The sequence below is a fragment of the Macaca thibetana genome, chromosome 14 (genome assembly GCF_024542745.1).
Source record: "Macaca thibetana thibetana isolate TM-01 chromosome 14, ASM2454274v1, whole genome shotgun sequence".
Classification (NCBI taxonomy): Eukaryota; Metazoa; Chordata; class Mammalia; order Primates; family Cercopithecidae; genus Macaca; species Macaca thibetana.
In genome coordinates this window covers 91775992-91799991 of record NC_065591.1, presented here as the reverse complement: position 1 = coordinate 91799991, position 24000 = coordinate 91775992, and the positions used below count along the sequence as shown (strand labels likewise).

General features: G+C 34.8%; 1 protein-coding gene across 2 annotated transcripts in view; it reads right to left on the bottom strand.

The window, feature by feature from the left end:
- CNTN5 (contactin 5) overlaps positions 1–24000 on the bottom strand; it is a 1339954-nt gene that overhangs the window by 551317 nt on the left and 764637 nt on the right. For both annotated transcript variants that reach the window (XM_050758026.1, XM_050758027.1), the window contains exon 4: positions 7145–7366. In XM_050758026.1, coding sequence (XP_050613983.1) covers positions 7145–7366 — 222 coding nt within the window. The remainder of the gene's footprint in view (positions 1–7144; positions 7367–24000) is intronic.

The following is a 24000-nucleotide window of genomic DNA, read 5'->3' as shown; positions in this document are numbered from 1 at the left end:
TGAATACATGATTTATTTTATCTATAATGTACTTCTACACATGCAATATATTTTAGATCCAGTATCACTTCCTCAATTTTGACTCACTTAGTCATACAACACAGGTTAGATTTGATGCCTCTCTTCTATGTTACCAAATAATACTGTATATACCTCAGTCATGATACCTATAACAACAGGTTGGATGCCTTTTGTGTGTATGTATGTGTGTCTGTTTCTGTGAGCATGTGAGGCTACAGTACATTGAAAGGTGTGGACATGCAAAGATGAAAGCAAGTAGATAAAGCTTCTTGACTCTGAACTTAATTAAGCTATTCCCAGGCACAGTGACTGAATCTCAATATCCCAAACAGAAATATAATGCCTCAAAATGTCATTATAAGAACTGGTTCTTATCTAGAGTTTGGAAGGACAAGATGGCAGTGACCATGAATTGGTTAAAAATAAGAGGAAACCACAGAGTTGAGAGGGGGAAAATAAAATAGTAAAAATACTTCCTTTCTGTATGTACCTGTGAAGAAAACCAAAAATTACAACATAGATAAAAAATTCTATGTTGCAAAAAAAAATAGTCAAAGTCAATAATAGCAATAAGAATTTATTCCAGATAAAATACACTTAAACTTCTATCAGGACTTTAAAATAAATATGCTTAAGATACTCCAAAATATAAACGCAGGAATGGACTTCCTTAAACTAAGCGAGCAATTATAACACACCAAAAGTGTAGAAATGAAGAATAGACGAATCAGAAACAGAGCTGGATTTTGCACATTTGAAAAGAAAGATGTTACAATTTCTTTGAAATTATATTTCTATATTATATTTTCTTTTGAATTGTCTCATAAGTGCTGGGTCGATAAGCAAAAATAAACTTTTAGAAAGTACATAGTAAAGGTACAAAATGTCAAGCATTGGAAAAAAATAACTTCCACAGGGCAGTCTATTAACAAATAAAATAACAACTAGATTGATAACACACCTGCCTGCTACAAAAGAGGCCAGCAGATATTTAAAGTATTAAGGGAACATAACTATCAATCCAGAAATTTTACACCCTGCCAAATCATCTGTCACTCAAGAGTAATGGCAAAATAAAGATATTTTCAGACAGATAAAGACTAAAATAGTTTGCGACAGTGATATCCTTTTTAACTACAAAATGTGCTTTATCCAAAAAGTGAACACAGAGAGAAAAATTATATAATGGAAGAAATTATGACTATAGATACTAATGTTACAGAAAATATAATTATTGATTATTAAACATATTTTTGTAAATAAGGGAAAATTAGCAAAAGAAAAAACAGTAAGTACTTAAAGCATGCAAATATTTTCTGTTTGAAAAAATAAAATTATTGAATAACATTATACTTGGGAAATTTCTTAATTTCATTACTGAAAACCACTATAGACTAAGTTAATGGTAATCACAAAAGAAACAGTTATATGATGCAAAAAAGATATAAAAAAAGAAAGAGGAATTAAATATAGAAAACAATCTGTCTAACAGAAAGCAAGGGAAAAATGAAAATATCCTAAAGAAATCAAAGTGGGTGGCAGACACTGGCTACCTTTAACCAAACCTTTTCTGTGTTCCTCCTAACCACACAGCTGGCTATTTTTACAAGCAATTTTCCTGAATACAGTATCTAACATATATTATTAGACAAGGCCATATGAGCAAAAACAGAAAGACAACAGAAACAGAGTGATAGGGCTCTATATACCAACTTAACAAACACTATGCTATGCTTACTATGTTATTATTTTCTAGGAGGCAAAAACTGTATGAGATCTAGGAATAAACTTAAGATGTAAAAACCATTTTCGAAAAAATTAAACCACGTTACTGAAGGATTTAAAGCATGTTTGAAAATGTATGAGGGAGTGCTTTCCCAAATCAGTGGAGATCATTGACATTAGTCAATACATAGTCTCCAAAAATAGAAAACAAATAAAATCAGGTAATTACCTCGCATTATATACAAAAATAATCTCAGTAAACACCTTAATATGAAAATCAAAATTTACATTTGAAAGAAAATAAAAATTTAAGGTAAAAAAGGGTTTTTTTAAGTATATGGAAAGCACAGACTACAAAGGAAAATATTGCTATATTGCATTACACAAAAATCAAAAAATTCTGCTTAACTAAAGATGCTACTGAAACAGTAAAAAGATAAGCTACATTCTGAGAATATATCTGCAACGCATTTAATCAACTAGTTATCAATTGATTTGTAAATTTCCTACAGTTCAATGAAAGTAAAATATTCTAATAGAAACAGTCAACATATGTAAATAAGAAATATGCATTAGAAAAATCCAGAATGTCCAATATTTGAAATTTCAACCTCACTAGTCAAGAAAATGCAAAGTAAACCACAATAAAATATTGTACTATACTCAAGAGACTGCCAAAAAATTATATGTTGGTGACAATGTGGAGAAATATGAACACTCATACCATGTTGGTACAAGTGTCAATCACTTTGGAAAGCAATTTGAAGGTATCTGGAAATGTTACAATGCTTTTATATAAAAATTGCACTCCTAAAATACATTTAACACAATTACCAATGAGGCATGAAAAAATGCATTTGACATATAACAGCATAAAATTAGAAACAACCAAAATATTTACAAAAAGGGAATGGATAAAGAAACTGTAATAGAGTCATAGTGCAGTATGCTTTATAGGAAATGAAATGAACTCAGAACTGAAGATATCAAGATACATGAATCTCTAGGATATAATGTTGATCCAGAAAAGGTGGATCATGAATGATATACACAGAATCATTGACATAAATTTTTTAAAAAACAGTACGTAAGCTTCATATGTACAGAAATACAGGCTTCATATGTACAGAAATATAAACACATGCGTATAAATGACAAAGTAAGTACAGTGGTTCCTCTAAGAGTGGAGAAAGTGGGAGACACAATCCAAGCAAAATAAGAACTCTCAACTTAAATTTTATGTCAAAAAACACTGAAGCAAATTTGGGAAAAGATTAAAGTTTAATAAAGTTAATATATATAGTCACAAGAGGTTTTCATGAATTATTTCCTTTATATTTTAAATATTTCACAATTTCTAATGTAATGAATAAAGTACAATACATTTAATATAAACTGTGAGCAAGTAGTAGAAAGATTGAAATTTTATCTCTTCTAATTGCAGCATTTGCTGTTTTTTACAGATTTTCTCTGCAGCATCTGTTTATGTAACAAATAGGACTAAAAAGTAGGCCTTGTACAAAATATAAAGGAGAACAAAGAAGAATGCATAATCAAGACCTGAATAAACAAATCTGGGCTGAATAGAGGAACTGGCTTCCTAGAAAAGAATACCAACCTGTTGAGAGGATCACAAGATGACACAGAAATTTAAAATAGAGGAAATATGTAAAGGAAACTTTAAAGCTATGAAACTATGAGAATGATTTTCTGCAGATATATAGAATTATAGTAAAAATAGTAGAAAGGAAGCCCAGAAAATGAACAAAGATTATGTGTTGATTACCTCACAGCCTTCGTGGGTCAAGGAAGCAGGTGCGGCTCAACCCTTGCTCTGTGTCTTTCACAAGGTGGGAAGCTGTCTCATCCCAATGTTCGAATAGGTACGGATACACTTGTAAACTCACTCACGTGACTACTCGTAGGATTCAAATTCCTTAGGGGTGTTGGACTGAGTGCTTCACTTACTCTTGGGCTGTTGGCCAGAGGCCATTCCCAGTGGGTGTGTCAACAGGACAGCTCTCAGCATGAGCTGACTTCCATCAATATGAGCAAGCCAGAAAGCAAAAAAACAAACAAGATGGAAGCCAGTGGCTTCTGTAACCCACTGTTAGGAGTCATATCCCATTACTTTATTTATAGTCTATTCTCCAGAAGCAACTTAATAGCCATAGCCAACAGATAAAGTGAGAGATTACACTGTAAATGCCAAGAAGTGGGAATTACTGTGAGACATTTTAGTGTCTAGTCACTACAGGTGTTATATTTGTTTCAGATTTTTTTCTTTCAAGAAATAAAGTATCACTAAGTTGAGATAATGTATATTCAATCCTCTCCTGGTACTTATTTCCTGCTCTCATTCTCCCTTTGTCCTCAGTGGTAAGCACTGTAGTCAACTTGCTATCTCAAATTCATGTTTTAAAATTATACCACTTATGTGTATCCATAAATAGGATATATTTTTCCATTGTTTTACATAAGTGATATCATATTATAAATAATACTCCATAACTCACCTTGTTCACTCTCTATTTTGAGGTCTATCCATTTTCTTTGTATTCACTTTAACAGTTTTAGTTCTCCATTAAATTAAAAAAAAATACAATGTATCCATTCCCTTTTTGATGGACATCTGAGTTGTTTCCAACCTTTACTATTAGACATATATTGCAGTAAAGATGCATTTTATTTCTTTGTACTCATATGGAAAGGTTTCTCCAAGTTGTATATCCGGAAGTGGAATTGCTTCCCCAAATTTCTCTGCAAGCTGAGTCTTTATATTTTTCATAAAAATCTTTGCTCTGTCTGGGGTATTTCTTGGCTTAACTCTGAACAGGAGTGGGATGATTTTCTATTCAGGCTCTGTTAGTTTCCTCATTTTTCACAAGAGCATGTCAACCTCAGCTTTACTCTCTATTAAGGCTAAAGGGAATTACCTGACAAAAGCCATATGTCAGCCTCCTGTCAGAGAGAAAGAACTCAAAGTCGCATCTAGCTAAGATTTATAAAATGCTCAGAAGAGAAAACAGCAGTTACGCAAGATTACTTGGAAAATACTCAGATTATCCATTCTTCCTGATACTCTAAATATGGATTAAACTAAATTAGCAGAGGACTAAGTTATATTAAATTGATCCCCAGCCCAGAGCCTTGTGACTCAGTAAGTATCGTCCACAGACCAGCAGCATCACCATCACATGGGAGCTTTTTGTAAGTGAGATTATCTTGCTCTACCTCAATCTTTGAAGGCGTGTCTTATTTTAACAGAGGTTTGATTTGTAAAGATTGAGGAGCACAGTTTTAGAGAATTATTTCTTCTCATTTTGTTGTTTCTGTTTGGGTTGCATCTGCCTTCATTGAAAGAGATGAAACTTATTATCACGGGTACAGTAAAAGTCATGTTCGGGTCACTGGCCATCATATCTAATAAACTCTTAATGAGGATTTTCCAGAAAAAAAAAAAAACTGTCTAATCAATGTGTCAGAGAGTTGTGCTTTTACTGAATAACAATTCCATTTTAATGTTTGAAATACTGTGAAATATGTAATTGACCAGATTTTCTTTCTTTTCTGGCTAATTACCCAAAACGGGACCAGTTCACAGTAGGTGTATAGGCATTAATAGTAGACACCTTGAACTGGTCTCACAGCTGGCTCTATTTCATGTCCCAATATTTATTGTTCTCATTATTTCCATGGATTTGAATTCATACTTATATTTACCATTGTGACCACCTTAACTGCCATTTGACACTAGAGAACAAGGAGGCAGAACACTAGTTAGGTGAAAATTATACCAACTATAAAAGTAGATCATAGTTCTGATCACTCGATTTTCTACCTTACTGCCTTTCCACAAGATAATAATGCCTAAAGAAAACAAATCCAAACACATCTCTGACTGATTACATTTCATATTAGGCTTAAGGGTAATAGAAAGTTAAAAACTCACATTAAGTATTTTGGAAAATAAAACATTTTTGGAATTCTAACAAAATGCTTACATATAATTTAGATGCCAACACTATGAGACAATGTTCCACATGGCAACAATTGGTATAATCACAAAGGATAAGTTTGCCTGCACCTGGCACCACCACCTAATTGTCATTCCCAGAATATTTCCAGTATCTAAATTCCTCTAAAATGTATCTTTGAATGTTTATTCTTTCATCAGTCGTAAATGAAATGTAGCCTAAGTGCACTAGTCTTAGTATCATTGTTGATGTGAATAAAAATTGGCTATGATACCTATTAGCAGTGTGACATTGTGAAAAATACTTATCTGTCCCAGAGTTTTCATTTCTATAGAAGACAGTAACAGTATCTACTTCACATATGTGTTGAGAAAACTGAAACTCATTTCTATATAAAACAGACTGGACAGAGACTAGTAATAACAGGTGCCAGTTTGTCTTGCTGTTAATGAGCCAGGCATTATTTTGTCGATAGATCCAAAAACGATAAAGGTAGAGAACATCTAGAAAATGTCGTTCAAACTATAAAGCTAATAGCTGTAGATCAGTCCTTAATTTAACTGATATCTTAGTGTTGGATGTATAGATTATTTCTTATTTTCCATTAAGTAATGCTAAGCATATAGTATATATGCTATATACATATCATTATGTGCTCTGTTTATTATTTTCTTACACAGAATACACTTCCAGAAATAAAACCACTGGATTGAAGGATAAATCTGTTTTATGTTTCTGATATTCACTGTCAAATTACCCTCCCAAAAATGTCTATTTTTACTTTCAGTATATGAATGCATTTAGTCTTAATCCTAAATTAGAATTGGTATACAGTGCAATTAAATAAAAATGCACACAAATTCTTTAAAGATGTTTAGAGCAGAAGACTAACTTACAACCAACACAGCTTAGCACTCCTCTCACCTTTATAAACTTTAGACAGGTTTCTTCCTGACTATAGTCTTCTAATCTCCCATTCCTTAGAGCATTTACTTTAGAAAGCTGCAAGTGTAAATGTATTCTCTGCCACTTTGAGATGTAAATAGTCTTTCAGGCTCTCGTCATTTTTGTAACCCAGTAATGTCTGTCTCAGGGCCTGGGAGCTCTCCATTTGAAATGTAACCATCAAGAAACAGGGTCTCCATCTCCCAGTCTCTATGAGAGGGTAGTAGCCTAACTTCAATAAGCACCAATCAATAAACACAGATGGCCTAGTCACGTTAACCAGTATCTCCCCTATCATCCTCCAATTTTCTACTAGCTCACCCCAGCTTTAAAAACTCTCCTGTTTTCATTTTTAGCAGAGTTGAGTTAAATCACTCTCTCCTATCGGAATAGTCTTGATCTCTACTGCAAGAGTCTTAAATCAGTCTTCTTTGCCTCCTTTATTCTATCTGGAGCCATTTTTCTTTGACACTTACCATCTTGTTTGAAGGCATCTGAGGAATGATAAAGATTGACGGGGGAATAATAATGCTGAGCTGCCCCTCGCCAGCTGGGTGAAGAAGCACTCAGTGTTCCCAATGGAGGGCTGCTGTATCGTGGTCTGGTTTTGGAACCAAAGAGAGATGAAGATGAACTCTTCTTAATTCTTAACAAAGTGGCATATGAAGTGGAGAGACCAGGAAGAGCTTTTGAATATTCTGTAAGAGAAAAAATACAGTAAAATCTGAATTTTGAGGAAACTGTTTTATTCTTATGAAAATTGTTTCTTTTGAAGACATTACTGAAAACCTTTGGAGCTGCAAGCAAATTCAGATTACAGTGCGAGTGTGAAAAATGTTACTTTAATATTTTTTAGTGTTTTTCTGAAAATTCTATTAGTTGTCGTATTGAGGAGGGGAGGGGAGGGGGGAGGGGAGGGGAGGGGAGGGGAGGGGAGGGGAGGGGAGGGGAGGGGGGGAGGGGAGGGGAGGGGGGGAGGGGGAGGGGAGGGGAGGGGGAGGGGAGGGGGAGGGGAGGGGGAGAGGGGAGGGGAGAGAGGGGAGGGGAGGGGAGGGGAGAGAGGAGGAGAGGGAGGAGGGGAGGGGAGGGGAGAGGAGACGGCAGGGGAGGGGAGAGGGGAGGAGAGGGGAGGGGAGGGGAGGAAAAATGATGGGGGAAGGGAAGGAAGAATGCAAGAAGAGAGAGAGGGGTAAGTAGGAAAGAAGGGAAGACAGTCAGAAGCCCAAGCTTCTGGGCTTTGTCAGGAAAATTTGTAAACTAACTTTTAAAAGTTTACCTTAATATTACAATAGCCATTCACATAGATCAGTTCTTTATTATTAAGATGCAGTGAGGAAACCAACATTTCACTTATATTCTACATATACAGACAGGAAATTCGTTCACTAAAATTTATTATGTAGTAGGAGATGTGTTCCGTGTAGCACATGTGTTTTTACTACGCTCTAAGTAATACCTCATGTTCTTGAAAAGTAGGCAAATTCACTATGGAACATAAAAAAGTGGATTGAAATTCATTTTCTAAGTTTTATTATCGAATATATACAGATTAATACTATTAAGTGGGAAAAACGATGAAATTTTCTTTTTTATTGAGAAATTTCCATATTTTAATTCCCAAGGTGTTTGGTTAGAAAGGTTGAGCATCCTGCCTGAAATGGATTGAACTAACTTTCCTTTATGTCCATAAGAAACAGTAAGTTTACTATACAGATCAAATCTTAAAAAGTACAAACTAATTATGATTAACTCTGAAGAGAAATAAGTAACTGGAAATTTTTTCTATGTCCAGTATCAACTAAGCTGGACACTTTGCTGATCTTGGAAATACTTCTAAGACTCTGGCAGTTTGCGGCCAGGCACAGTGGCTCATGCCTTTAATCCCAGCAGTTAATCTCATGCCTTTAAATCCCACCTTTAAATTTAATCATTGCTAACTAAATTTGCTAACTAAATCATTGCCTCCAGGACATTCGTGTTGATGTTAAGATTCTGCAAACTTAAGGGAGATGCAGGTTCATCACAGAGATTATGAAATGGTAACCAAATAGATGGTTACTGACACTGAGAATAGATAAGCTTGCCAAGGAGGCCAAGGTGAGAGAATGACTTGAGCTAGGAGTTTAAAACCAGCAAAGGCAATAAAGACCCCATCTACACAAAAAGTACAAAAAATTAGGCACATGTGGCAGCACATGCCTGTAGCTCCAGCTACTGGGGAAGCTGAGCTGGGAGGATTGCTTGAGCCTGGCAGGTTTAGGCTGCAGTGAGCTGTGATCATGCCACTGTACTCCAGATTGGGAAATAGGGCAAGACGCTATCTCAAAAAAAACAAAAGAAAAAGAAAAAAAAAAGGAAAAAAAAAAAGAATCAGATAGTTTTGTTCAGAGTATCTGGCCTTTAAATTTAATAATTGCTAACTAAATTTTTGATTAAAAAAATGTATCACTGTCAGTAAGCTTTCTCATAATTAATTTAAATTATTTAGAATAATTATGCTGTCTTATAGAGATATTTTAGAAAGCAAAAAGCATTTTTCTCTGATTTGAAAATAACACTTTAGGTGTTAAGCATCGAATTAAGTTTAACATTTTCTGTTCTGTGAAACTGTAAATATGATTTCTCTGAAACTCAGGAAAGTATATTTTTAGATGTTTTCCACACTTAAAATGAACATGATATGTGTAGGCCAAGCCCATCAGGAGTTAAGAGATTCATGTCCTTCAGTCTTTTGCTGGTCAACCACAAGTCTGACGAAGGTGGATCAATTTTAACTGAAAAGAGCTAACCTCTCTTGGGCAAACTATATGTGCACAGATTATGGGTAGACATAAAATCTCCTTTAAAACAGGTAATTAAATGCAAGTTTTGGCACCTAGAGGTATAAGGTAATAAAAACTGAATGAGTTTTCCTTTAAGGTAGTTTGTAGTTGTAGTCTCCAAACCTATTCATTTCTCAGTGCAATCTGTTGCTTTGTGTTTTAACTGTCTGCCCTGCTCATTTATAAAGGAAAACAAAAAACAAAAAAAAACAACAAAAAAACACAACTATCCCAGACTGGTGTTAAAAATTACAGTGAAGTATGATAATGTGTTTTATAGTTCTTAAAGCCAGATAAGGATAATCAATGAAAAACCTGAAAAACAGAAAGGCCATAATGAGGTTTAAAAAGGCCAGGAACGTCACTGTGGCTATAAATCTTATATATATATATATGTATTTTTAACCAAATAGTAAGTGGTACAGAAATGGGCTTGTGCCACTCCATATAGAGATGAGCCAAATGCTAATTTGGCTAAGTGCGCTACGCCAGGTCTTCGTTTGTTATGTAATCAGTTTTATCTGTTGCAGTAAAGATTCCCTTTTCATCAATTAATGTGAACCCAAAGCTGTTACTAGAAATGTGGCAACTGATTCATTCATTCATGCATGCATGCATGCATTCAACAAACATGTGATAACAACTTAGTAGGTGCCAAATGCTACGGAAAAAATGTGAATAATCCTGCCCTAGCCCTCAAGGAGCTACGATCTAGTTGGAAAAAAAAGGTGGTATTCATGCAATGTTAGTATCATGTGATATAAAAGTAAATTCAAGGATCTATGGGCTCCCCGCATGGGTAGAGAAAACTCTCATTCAGCTTTAAGTCATCAGAAAACAGAAAATGCTTTCCAGTAGAAATTCTATCTAAACTGAGTCCTGAAAGTTCATTAGTGATAAGTTCAGTCAAGTCTTCAGTAGGGAAAGAAAGACACTCCAGACACGGAAGAAAATATATAAAAACCTAGAAAGTAAAGGCACTATGGCCTGCTTGGTAGATTAAAACAGGAGCACAGAGTATGAGGGAGAGAGGTGGGAGGATATGTAAGGCTGAATAAGTAAACAAGGTGCCGATGACGAAATGTCTAGCATGTCATGTTAAACTGGTATGGCTTTGAAAGGAGAAAAACATAAGTTTTAGAGAGATCACTCTGGTTGTAGTGCCATATTTGAAAAAGACCGAATAAAGATGACTCAAGGGTCTAACACTGTAATACAGGCAAAGATTTGTCAGAAATAAGGAGATAATACATATGGGAATAGTAAATAAAGTTATTGGTTTATTAGATTGGAGGCACTAAAGAAAAATGACAAATCAGGCAAGCTTGCCTCCACTAGAAGATAGATAAGAATGCAGGAAAAGGCATGAGCTTGAGGTAAAGGCTCATGAATTCAGTTTTAGACAGGTGGAGAGTCTATGGTGCCTCCAGGACATTCATGTTGATGTTAAGATTCTGCAAAATTAAGGGAGATGCAGGTTCATCAGAGAGATTATGAAATGGTAACCAAATAGATGGTTACTGAAACTGAGAATAGATAAGCTTGCCAAGGAAGCATGTGAAGTAAGAAATAGCGTGTTGAAAATGGAATTTTGACGAACATCAGCATTTTTTTTGAAAAAAAAAAAGCGGAGCTACTCGAATCTGGAAAGGGAAGGGAAAAAGTAGAAAAGTGGAATGTCACAAAGTGAAAGGAAGTGAAAGTCTTTCAATACAGACAAGGCAGCTAGTCAATAGTTTTGAAGATCAGTGTTCTCTAGCTATAATCTATTAATAGTTGAATTTAAATTGGGGGTTAGAGAGGTTAGTCTGTGAAAATAATTGAGGGTGAAGGGCAGGGTGGTTGAAGGCTCACTGAAGGAAGTGAATAAAGTTATGGACCATGAACTCTAATCTGGAGAGGGAGGGAATTGAGGAAACAGGAGCAAGGTGCAGAAACTGAAAAGGTATTAAGATCAGTCAATTTTAAGTCTTGAAGGAGTTGGGATCCTAGACAAAAAGAGATGGAATAATAAGGTGAAATAGACAGAAATGCCAATACTTGAATTTCAACAGAGGAAGGGGATTCAGTTATGTTTCATCCTCAACAGAGACCCACTTTTGTTAAATCAGTTCAAGTGGATTAGGTGTGGGGAAGCTGGTCCTGCAGAGGGTGTGCACACAGCAGTATCACAGCTTCCTGCCTGCTCCACACAGGGCACTGCACACAGAGTTCAGTAAAAGTGAGTTCAGAGATAAGGGATGAAGAGGACTCTTCAAGATCTGGATGTGGTCTGGAACCCCTGCATTACCATTTCCATTCTATTTGACATATAAGCTCAGACCTTAGAAAGTGGCTTTCATCAGTCTCATGGTCTTACTGCAACTGATTTACACTTTTGTGGGGTCTCTTCCTCCCTCAAGGATATTTTTAACTCTCCAACTTGGTGCCCTCTTAGCTGCCCAGCCCTTTTGTATGACATCTCCTCAGTTTCCCCACTCCTCAGTCTTAGTTCTGAGGATTCTCATCTCTGAGAATATATTAGCATAAATAAGTGGGAAAATGTTGTTTCATGGATAGGACTTTGTCTAACGCTCAACTTTGTGAGAATAAGTTAATTTAACAAATGCAGAAATCTGTTGAGGGTGGAAAATAGCTGCATCCCCTTCCTACATTTAAGTGTCTGGTACATCTTATATTATTTGAAATGGTTAGGCTTTGTGTCCCCACCCAAATCCCATCTTGAATTATAATCTCCGTAATCCTCATAATCCCCAGATGTGAAGGCAGAAACCAGAGGGAGGTAAATGAATCACAGGGCAGTTTCCCCCATGCTGTTCTTGTGAGATAGTGAGTTCTCATGAGAGCTGACGGTTTTATAAGTGTTTGTCAAGATCCACCTTAAGTCATTCTCTCTACTGCCACCTTGTGAAGAAGGTGCCTGCCTCCCCTTTGCCTTCCATCATGATTGTAAGTTTCCTGAGGCCATGCCAGTCACATGGAACTGTGAGTCAATTAAACCTCCCCTTTATAATCACTCAGTTTGGGGAAATCCTTTATAGCAGAGTGGGAACGGACTAATACATAATTTCATCTCTTTCTGTTTGGCATCTCAACTACTTCAAGACCTACAATCTACTGATCTTAATACTCTTTCACTGTTTTGCACCCTGCTCTCATTTCCTCAACTCTCTCCATTTCCAGGTTAGAGTTCATAATATAACCTTACTCAATTCCTTCAATGCACCTTCAGGCACACTGCTTCTCACCCTGGACTGTTTCTTCCCAGGCTAACTCTCTCCCCTGCTAATTTAAGTCCAACTATCAATATACTCTGTAGCCAGAGAAGAATACAAAATCATGCTGAAAGAACTCAATGTGTGATAATTGACTTCCAGTGGGCCTTGTGAGTTTCCAGGAAATACTACTTCATTTTCCTGGTCCATTTACTCTCCCATCATACAGGATGGACAATTAGCATCTTACCCTCTCTCCTCAAACCCATATCTTTTTGACCTTCCTGATGATGGTGCTTCCTATTGTATTAAGAAAATAGAAGCAATCAGAAGAGACAGTCCCTCACATGCTCCCACCATCTGCCTGTACATGCATGCACTCCGCCTTGTTTCATTAATATGAGCTGAGTCACATGAATGGTGTCTGTACATCTCTTAAAGGCCAATCCTGTATGTATATACATTTAATTCCATTCCATCCTGACTGTTCAAGGGCATCTCTCCAGATGATTCCTTCTGTATCTCGTTCAGCATCAATTTTTTTTGTATGCTTGTTAGAATGTTCTCATAACTATAAAAAAAGTTCTCTTTTAAATAAAATTATCATGACCTTATCATTCCTCTCACCTAATTTTTATTACAACAAGACTCCTTAAAAAGTGCTATATATGGTAAAAGTATTCAATTATTTTCCCCCCTTTTCCCCTTGACCTTTTATAAGATCTCTTGCTTATACCATTCCACAATAATATCTCTCTTTAAAGATAAAAATTGCCAGGATATTGCTAAGTTTAAGGATGAATTTTCACTACATTAAACCTATTAGGAGTGTATGACACAGTTATTTATTTTTCTTTTGAATATTCTCTTTATGTAATTCCAATATACCAAAACGTCACGTCTTTATTCCTACTTCACTGAAAACTTTTTATCTCCTTTTCTAGTTCTTCTTTGTCTCTTCAATGTTGGCGTACCCTAGGAAACATTTTTCTCCACCTAAAGTACCCTTTAAACGATCTTACTCATAGACATCAGCTCCCTCCCAGAGGAATTTCATCTTTAGTCACAGTTACTTGAACTCACTTCTGTCTTTGATATTCCAATATTTTTCTGTGCTCTTTCAAACTCCTACTTTTAGTAAAACAAAACAAGATAAAACACCTCTCTACTCTCTTTGTGTGGTTTTGCTTCAGATCCTAACAATTTTCACACTTCTGTCATGGAAAGGTGTCTTCTATGATAGACCATTTGGTAAATCATATTCAGGATTCAGAAACTGTTTTTATTCATCACCCCAAGAGCTGTCACTTAAATAAATAGCAGAGTAGGTTTTATCTAAATTCTAGGCTCAGAATTCAAAGGCTCAGTGAAATAGAAATGCTGAGTGATGCCATGATGGGGTCTGGACAAGACTCCTTGTACACAAAACCCCTCACATTCTTTTAGCAACCTCTAACATTCTTTTTTCCATAATTAAATGCTTTCTCATTCAACCTTCATATTTTTTCAATAACTCTTTAATGAATGCCTATGATGGGTTAGGAACAGGTGATATGGTCATGAATAAACCACACATGATACTTGACTTGTGGAATTTAGAATCTGGTAGTATTGGTAGAGGATTACCAATTGGTAAAACATTAGTAGAGGAACATTAAACAAACAAAATTATTCTAAAAATTTATAAAACCAAGAACTATAATACAGATAATAAACATAAAGGAGAAAAAAAAAAAAGCAGAGTGCTTTTGAGCGAAAACTTGCCAGCATCTCATATTCTTACAGTACTGCCATCATGGCTCAGTTCCTGGGAATAAAAGTTCCACTCTTGGTTATGATGCATATATTCTCCTCTTACATCCTGGCCGCTCATTTTACTGAATGAAATTTTTGTGTGAGATTAGCTTTGTCAGTCAATCGGTTTGCAATAGAGGTTCCAAAGTTGGATGGCATGAATTCAAATCTAGATTCTACATCGTAGTATCTCTGCGCCTTTGAGCAAGACAGAAATAACTCCGTGATTCAGCTTCCTTGACTTTAGATTGAAAATAACAACAGGAATTCCCTCAAAGGTTGTTGTAAAGATCAAATAAAGTAATATACAGAAAACAGTTAAAACTATGCCTGTCTGATAGTAAGAACTCAATACATTTTCTGTATTATTTCGTGTTATTATCTAGAGTTCATTTATAATCCTGTACCATTCTTGTGGGTATAAATGAATACTGAGTTTACCCTTTCCAGATTTGATTGGGTCACAGAATGAGAATATGAACACTGAATTGTCTTACTCATTTTACCCTGAGGAACTGAAAAAGTGAAAAACGGAAAGGAAATGATTACTTTTTTTATTTTCCTAATAGGTGTATTCCCACAAACAAATTCTAAAAGAAAAGTTTTGGATAAGAACAGACTCTATATATCTACAGAAAACTTCACAAATATATATTCTTGTGATTCTACTGGCTAAAACAAGATGTACCCATCTTTTCTCCATATTCCTGTTCAGGGTTTGGAAGGAAGAACTCAATGTGTGATAATTGACTTCTGGTGGGCCTTGTGAGTTTCCAGGAAATACTACTTCATTTTCCTGGTCCATTCATTCTTCCATCATACAGGATGGATAATTAACATCTTACCCTCTCTCCTCAAACCCATACCTTTTTCTTTTCAGAGAGAAAGTTTCATCAGTTGCTCAATCTTTTAATAAATAACTATGCTGAAGATGTCAGCAGAATCAAGTTACATGTTAATCATTTCTTTTTCTATTTTCTCACTTTTTATAGGTTAGACCTTAGGGAGCCTGCATTCAAGTTATTTCTAAAGTGGCCCAGAGATTTTGTGATAAAACTCAATTAACCCGGTGCTCTCACACCATGAAATTCCAGCTGGAGGTTGGGTAGGAGTAAATATTAATACCTTCATTAAATATTTCCGAATATAATGACCCTGGGACAACTGAACTTGTATTATTTAATAAAATTGGACTCCATTAAGTCAGAATGACATTGCCACCACTTGCAGTCCTTGGAAGTAATAGCATTCTTTTCCATTACCTAAAAGGTCATTTTAGAGATCATAACATTGCCATTCAATGTACATAATATTAATGAAATATTGATATTATAAATAAAATAGTTATAATATTAAAATAAACATAAATATTAATAAAATATTAATAAAATATTAGATTCGAATATGTAGAACTAGAATTGTTTATGGCAATATTTATGAAGAAGATAAAATGTCAGTATGATAAAAATATATTTTAAAGTATTTAATAACTTGCTATCACCGAAATATTCATGAATTTTCTGACACCAATAAAACTTCAGAATTCTATTTCTGTCCCTAAATATGAGAAGTATGTTTACAAGAAACTTTACTGCTCCTAAAATATTGATTGATAAAACCGTATTAACACTATTGGACTCTGTATCTGAATATTTTCTATCAATTCCCACACAATGCTGTTAAGTTTTACAAATACAGAAGAGTAAGCAACACCCAAAAGTCATGAAATGACAGATATTCATATAAATCATGTATTCTCTACTTTTGAAGCCTAATTTTAAATGTCAATTTAAGCTTTTGTATAAAAATATAAATTATAGTACCAAATAATGTGCGATGCTCTTGAGAGCATAATATTCTTGAGAATATTAATATTCAATCATCGACTTCTATGTCAGACAGCAAAGAGTGGCATTATGTATTGATGACACAATATACAGAAAAAAACAGAAGACATACAATATCCAAACCTGCAGTGTGACTCCATTTGGCATCAAAGTCAGCATAAAGAAATTTGATACCTGACCTTTTTCAAAGTAATTGCTAAGGCTGTCCTCTCTGATGAGAATTAATGTTAACTGTGCAATTTTGGCCTACTACTGTTTTATGAAGCTTGCAAGGATGGATGAAACACCTTAGCAAAGCCAGTCGTGTGGAGCATATTTAGAAATGGTTAATAATTTATAAATAATGTGCATCATTTCAATTTGGTTGTCTGCATCTATGGCATATGAGAGTTTGAAATAGCCCGAATCAGATGTACTCTATGTCTCAACTCAGCACTTTCTCCAAGAAATGTATTGTGTGTAAAGTTTACAGTGTTGTAGCTGCAAGAGCAAAAAGCATATGCAAAGGATGAAATTCACAATTTTTAAAGCACCAGAGTCAGGCATTTAAACTTTCATAGTTCTAAGATATAAGAAAAAAATTTAACAGCACTGCCTTCCTGGTGTTCCTTGCATAAGACTGAAAAAAATAGACATATTTACAGGGGAAAAGAAGCATGATTTGAAATTATTTCCACAGCTGTTTCTCAGGTATGCTATAAATATGTGAAGGCATAATTATGTAAGATTTGGGTAACTTTATCTTCTTTTCTAAATAGTAAATGCTTAGTTGTATTCACAGATAGAACATGAACATTGTTACACATTAAACTGGGTATTACAGACTTTTATTGCCAAAAAGGAGATTCTAACGGTTTTCTTGTTTTGTATTTTTTCATGGTTAAAAGTTTTTATAAATCTATAGTATTATGATGCTATCTCTTTAAATCACCAAGAGCATAAATTGTATGATTGCATTAAATTAATATTTCCCTCACAATATGAATATGAATCACGGAGGAAATTAGCACGGGCAGGAGCTAGTCGAGAAATATAACCAAATTAATTTAGTGAGTAAAGAATTCCCTCTTGTTTTGGATAATTAAAGATTTCAGTAAAGTTTTAACTGTAATGATTATATTAGCTTTTACTTTCCTATTCTCTGTGTGTTTAAGATAGATCAGACAGTATTTGATAACAAATCAAAAAAGGTAACATTGCTTAGCAATTAGAAAATAATTAGACAACATGTATTTCCTCCCAATTTTAGAAACAATTCTGTGGGCAAGTTGTGCTTCCATATATGCAGTTATATTAAAAATAAACATGTGTTTCATTATGTTCAGTATCATGTTCAGTGTTTCCTATGGTGCAGTGTAGAACACAGAGTCTGCAAAAGGTGGGTGTACTCATTCAATTATGGATTTAGGAATGGAATTCAACATGGCTAATTATACAATGGAATCCTATATGGCCAAAAATAATTATAACATTTTTGGACGTAGACACAAATAATGCAATATAGGATTTAACATTTATTTAACATGTGAAATGATTATTACGTATCCCACATTAAAAAGTAACTATGGAAATAAAAAAGTATAATAAAACATACAATCCTTGCCTTCAAAGAGTTCTCATAAACTAAGAGAAAAAAATATAAACCTCAAGGAGATCACTTTATAATTATTGAATTTCAACAAATCTTAGCAACAGAGTCACTCAGATAAAACTATAGTCACAATTGGTTTTAGCGAAAAGGCTTAGTTGTTTTCAAATTGGGGCTTTAAGTGAATTTATTTTTACACTTGATAGAAGCATATAGCATTAAGAGGGTCTGACACCATTCTCCCCCGTCGATGAAATAAAAATTTTTCTCTGGCCTGGTGGAATCCTCACTCCACACGGGTATTATCTGGGGCAGACGTGTGTCTCTGAAAGCAAGATGGTAGGGACAAAAGAAGTTGCGTCTTCCTACTTGTGTGGGTACACTGGGGCTCCTGCTTGTGTAGCTGCTCTGAGCAAATCAACTTCTTTATATTTTACCGTTAAAGAAAACCCTATGCTTATCATCTTTAGCTGTCTGTCACTGTCTTTCCAGCGATCACAGGCTCATTGTGATGCTCAAGTCACAAGGCACAATCTTAAAAGGGAGAGAGGAATAGGTGCATAATAGGATTACTGTTCAAGCTAACTCATGTTGGAGCATCTAGTAAGAAGCGGCTGATACCAAGAAAAAGTGCTTGACAGTAGAGGTGAAATTTGAATTGAGCTTTGGTCATTTCTCACAAATGGGAATATGGATATTGGAAATATGTTTATGGTTTTTATTTTGCTACCAAGCACATGAAAAAGTTGCCTAGGAATCCCTGCAAGGTGAGTTAGTTATTGAAGTCCCAAAGTGATTTTTTTCTACGACAATTTTTCTTCAAAAGCAGACCTACAGCTTTGACCCTAGGAATTATGGGTTACTGAGGCACACACAGGAGTAAATGAGAAACTGTGCAACTAACAGCAATTTCTTCAAAGAAAATATATCAAAAGGAAATTTCCCAGTGACATTTTTAGATAACTTAGGTGAGTTTTCATTTAACAGATTAAATACCTGTAAAAATCCATTTAAATTCACTCACCTGCTGTCGTTGTGATTTTCTAGCCTCAACTGACACAACATTTAGTCCAGTTACTTAAATTGAAACAAAGACATCAAGTGGGCTAAAATATTGCAGCCTGATTTAACATGTCACTCTCACCATCAGTGTCCACACATTTGCCTCATCCATAATGTTTGCACAATATTTAACAAAACCCTAAAGTCAGAAAGCAACTTCCAGCTGTGGAACTGCTGTTTCTTGGCTCAGTTATGTATGCATCACAAACTCGACTACTTTTCAAGTCAAAAGTTTTATAAATCAATTCAATTCAAAACAATACAGTACCCTTCTAAATCGAATCAGCTACCATTTATTTCTTTTGGTGTTGCCTTCAGGGTCACAGAATGTACCTACTCTTAATTCTTTCCCTTAGGGAATAAGTTACAGGGTTCAGATCCAAAACGGTGGTATCTGAAGAGTCCTCTGAATTCTAGTTTTAAATATTCTCATTATAAACAAATATATGCTCACTACAGAACAAAATCATGTCTGATCTTGATATCCAGAAATAGAATACTCTGCAAAAACAAACTTGAATTTATCTTCATTTGATTTACGGAGAGATATGCCAACAGAGACACAGGCAGACATTTTGTTTTGTTGGAAGAAAACTGGAATCAGTTTATACACATCATTTTCTAATTTTTATTTAATATTATATTGCGGCTGGTCATGGTAGTACATACCTGTAATACCAGCTATTGGGAGGCTGAGACAGGAGAATCACTTGAACTGGGAGGTGGCGGTTGCAGTGAACCAAGATCAGGTCACTGCACTCCAGCCTGGGCAACAGAGTGAGATTCCATCTTAAATATATATAAATATATGTTATATTATAATTATTTAATTCTGTTACAAATGTCCTTCAGAAGCATTTAATTAATTATATTTTTGTTAAAACTTCTTCAACCATATCCCTACAGATGAATTTATCTGTTATATATAATGACACAGGAATATCCCTGTACGTAAATCTTTGTGACTATTACCATAATTTCCTAGGAATATCACAGAAGCTGAATTTCTGAAATGAAAATAGTTATTGACAAAATTGTTTTCTAGAATTTCTGACTTAATATTTAGACTCCTGTTAGCATCATAAAAGAGCAATATTTTCTTTAACATTTATGTTATTTTGTATACCGTTTTATTAGAGGATGGCCAAGATCTATTATCCTTTTTTACTTTCTACAAATATTATAGTGGAAATCATATTTCACCATTCAATTTGCACTTTGAGTAGACAGTTTTTCCATATATAAATATTTCATCACTAAATTATATATCAAATATTTTCTTTTATCCTATTGAGTTCTGATTCCTTTTTCTTGATTCTTAAAAGCACTTTATATACTGGTGATTAAGGATTTCATTTACTGTACTGTTTTGGTTTCAATATGATAATAGCATACTATGAAGACAAGATTTACATTACCTTGCAGAATTGATCATTTTCTTTATGATTTATGTATCTAATGTATCTATTTTGTCTTTTTTTTTTTATGGGGGTGGGGGAAGAGTCTTGCTCTGTCACCTAGGTTGGAATGCAATAGTGTAATCTTGGCTCACTGCCACCTCCACCTCCCAGGTTCAAGGGATTATCCTGCCTCAGCCTCCCCAATAGCTGGGAATACAGGTGCCCGTCATCACGCCTGACTAATTTTTGTATTTTCAGTGGAGACAGGGTTTCAGCATGTTGGCCAAGCTGGTCTTGAACTCCTGACCTCATGATCTGCCCACCTCAGCCTCCCAGGGTGCTGGGATTACAGGCGTGAGCCACTGTGCTCGATCTATTTTGTCTTTTGAATTTTCTTATTAGAAGTCAAAAAATTTGGATTTAGAAATATCAGTCAGATTAACCCTAAAGACAATACACACACACACACTCACTCACGTACACAGTATTTATATATTTATTTTCTTTCATGGCACTTTTATAAGTAAATTTAGTGGGGGATTCATATTAGCTGACACATTTCATTTTTCTTTTAGGGGATAAGGACAAGTAATTTTCAAGTAAATAATATTTAAAATTCAAAAAATATATATATCTAAGAGATGAGATCAATTTATTTTATTCGTAGGTCAGGTACAATACTGTGTGAGGTTAAGAAGATTAGTTTGTCACCGGAGGGAGAAAGTCAGTGAATATTTAATCCAAATTAATAAGGAATGAATTTAAGTCAAATCTGCAGGCAAAGTAAGAAAAAATTCCCTCGTACTCTCTGAGAAGAGACTTTCAAGGCTAACGTGGCTCTATGTGGTTTTACAATAAAGACACAATGCTTTAAAAAAAACAACGCTTGAAAATTTGTATTACTAGTGACACCTCACATGCTGTCAAAGTATTTATTTCTTAAATTTTGTTAGAGATTGTCCCTAAGCCCATTTAACAGCTTAGTGCTGAACACACTTTATTGTGATTACAACTTTTAATTTCATGACAATGCAAAAAATTCTGGCTTTTTAGGTGACATTTTTCTCCTCCTTTTAAAAAATGACAGTTGGTCAGTGGCTAAGGCTCAATGACATTTATCAGCTACCTAATTAAAATGTAGACACTTCTATAATAATTGCAAATGTGACCTTCATTTGTGTATTTTTGCTTGCTAGCATGTTTAGCCAAATGTCACAAAGAATCCTAATTCATTCTTTCCCATAATGTTTAATTATATCATATCGAAAGTGTTCATTCTTCAGTTACCATGGTTTATGCAATCACACTACTTCCCTGGAGGGTGGGGAGCTATAGTTCCAATACCTTAATGAGTACTGATTGCAAGGCTGTGTCTACAGCTGCCAAAACAACTAGCTGAAAATAGTTCAATTAACAAGTTAGTTTGCCTTCATGATGACAAACAATCTTTCTAATTTTTTTTCTCTATATAAACAAAGGTTTATAGACATGGGTTGATTGTTTTTGTTTTCTATAAAAATAGCTCAGATCTCTCCTCTGACCTTCAGGCTTTTTTAGGTAATTGCCTAGGTGAAACATCTGGATGTTCCACAGGTATTGGCAAATTTAACCCAACCTCCGGAAGTTTCAAGTTCTACCTTCTCTATACCCATAAGTACTGCTCTAGTTACCTCTGTTTTCCTAATTTTTGCCCAGATCCTTCCAGTCTATGCTCCACAATTCCATGAAAGTAATGTTTCTGATCATGTTACAGGTCTGACCAAAATACTGCACTTATTCTTTTAACCCTTTAAAGCAACGCACAATTTTCTTCTGAGAGACAAGATTCTTTATTTGTACACATTCATATATTTCCTGTTTTCCTTCTCTCAGACTTTAATTCCTCAATAAATAATTACCTATGGTTTTTCAAATAGATGAGACCATGTTTTGTTTTCAGCCTTTGAACTTGCTATTTTTCTAATCCTGTTACATGTTCCATTATGAAGCACTGAATATTTTATAAAAATGTAATGGTAGTTTTTTTCATATGAATATGTATAAAGTACATATATGTGTGTATATATTTTACATGTATATATGTATAAAATTATTGTTATTTAAAAAATAAAATGTATAAATCATTTTACCATATTCTGTAAGATGTACTTCTATTTATAAACATAGACTAAAAGACATTTAGTATATACATTTATTTTTATTATATTTTTAAAATACTCTATTCCTTCCATATTAAGAATTTCTGCCATATTAGCTAATGATTAAGGGGCTGATGTAAAGAATTTTACTTTGCAAAGATTTAAGAATTGTATTTGAAGGTAGTTATAAGATTATAAAATTAAAATTAAATGTTATCATACTTCAATGAGATTTTTAAAAAATCATACCTCATTGTAGACTCATGGCTTTAGGTGAACTAACAGAATTGAGATAATTCACTTGTTCAGTATACTGTTAGCGTTCAGAAAGTAATTTTGAAGAGTAAAATGGTTTAAAAACCTATTTTTTTCAAACGTAAGTTGCATTATTCCTAAATATCACATTATGTTTTTGTTAACTGACTGAGTTGACATTAAGATTTTCTCTGGAAATAGTAATCTAGGAAACACATTTTGCAAGCTAGCGTACACATTTGGTAAATGACTTTCCTTTAATCAACTTATCAAGTAACTTTTTCCAAATAAATGTATCTACCATATTGTAAAACACATTATTATTCATATTTAATTTTGTAAATTATTTTTATTCAATACAGTGTAACTATATTGACTGAAAACCACCAGCCTTTTGGCATAAAAAGTAGGAGATTTGGGCATTTCGTACTTGGGTATTTTCTGACATGTGCTGCCACTAAATTTTCATAAAAGAAAAAAAAAAAGATTTCAAAGACCCCAAGACCCCACTAAGAGTTTATTCAAAGGTTTGCGTCTCATTTTGAAATATCTAAGATGGTATATTAGAGGATTTTAAGATGTCTCGGCCACTTGGAAAGAGCAAGAGTTCGTAAAGGTCAACTCTGTGAGCTGTAATTCAACAAGGAAAACGGAAATCCACCAGAAAAGTGAAGGACAACCCAGATCTCAGGGAAGAGAGCACTGTAACGGCACGTGACTCATAAAAGTAAGTGAAACCCCAGCACATGAGAGAAACATACAGCCTCTCTCTGTGATTCACTTTCCCAGTGGAATCCAAGAAACCCAGGAAAAGGGAGGGTACTGTTTCTCCTATGCCCCGGGGCTAACTCAGAGAGTTAATTTAGGGAGAGGATCTAGGAGAAACAAAGTGTTCTCCCTTGTCCAAAACAGTAGACACTGTCAGGAAAAGACACCAGCAAAAACTGTGAGCATTTTCCGAAACTCAGGACCAAGAGCAAGACACATTTTTTTTTCCCCCCTTTTCAGATGGAGTCTCTCTCCGTTGCTCAGACTGGAGCACAGTGCCGCCACCTTGGCTAACTGCAAACTCCGCCTCCTGGATTCACGCCATTCTCCTGCCTCAGCCTCCTGAGTAGCTGGGACTACAGGTGCCCACCACCACACCTGGTTAATTTTTTGTATTTTTTAGTAGAGATGGGGTTTCACCATGTTAGCCAGGATGGTCTGGA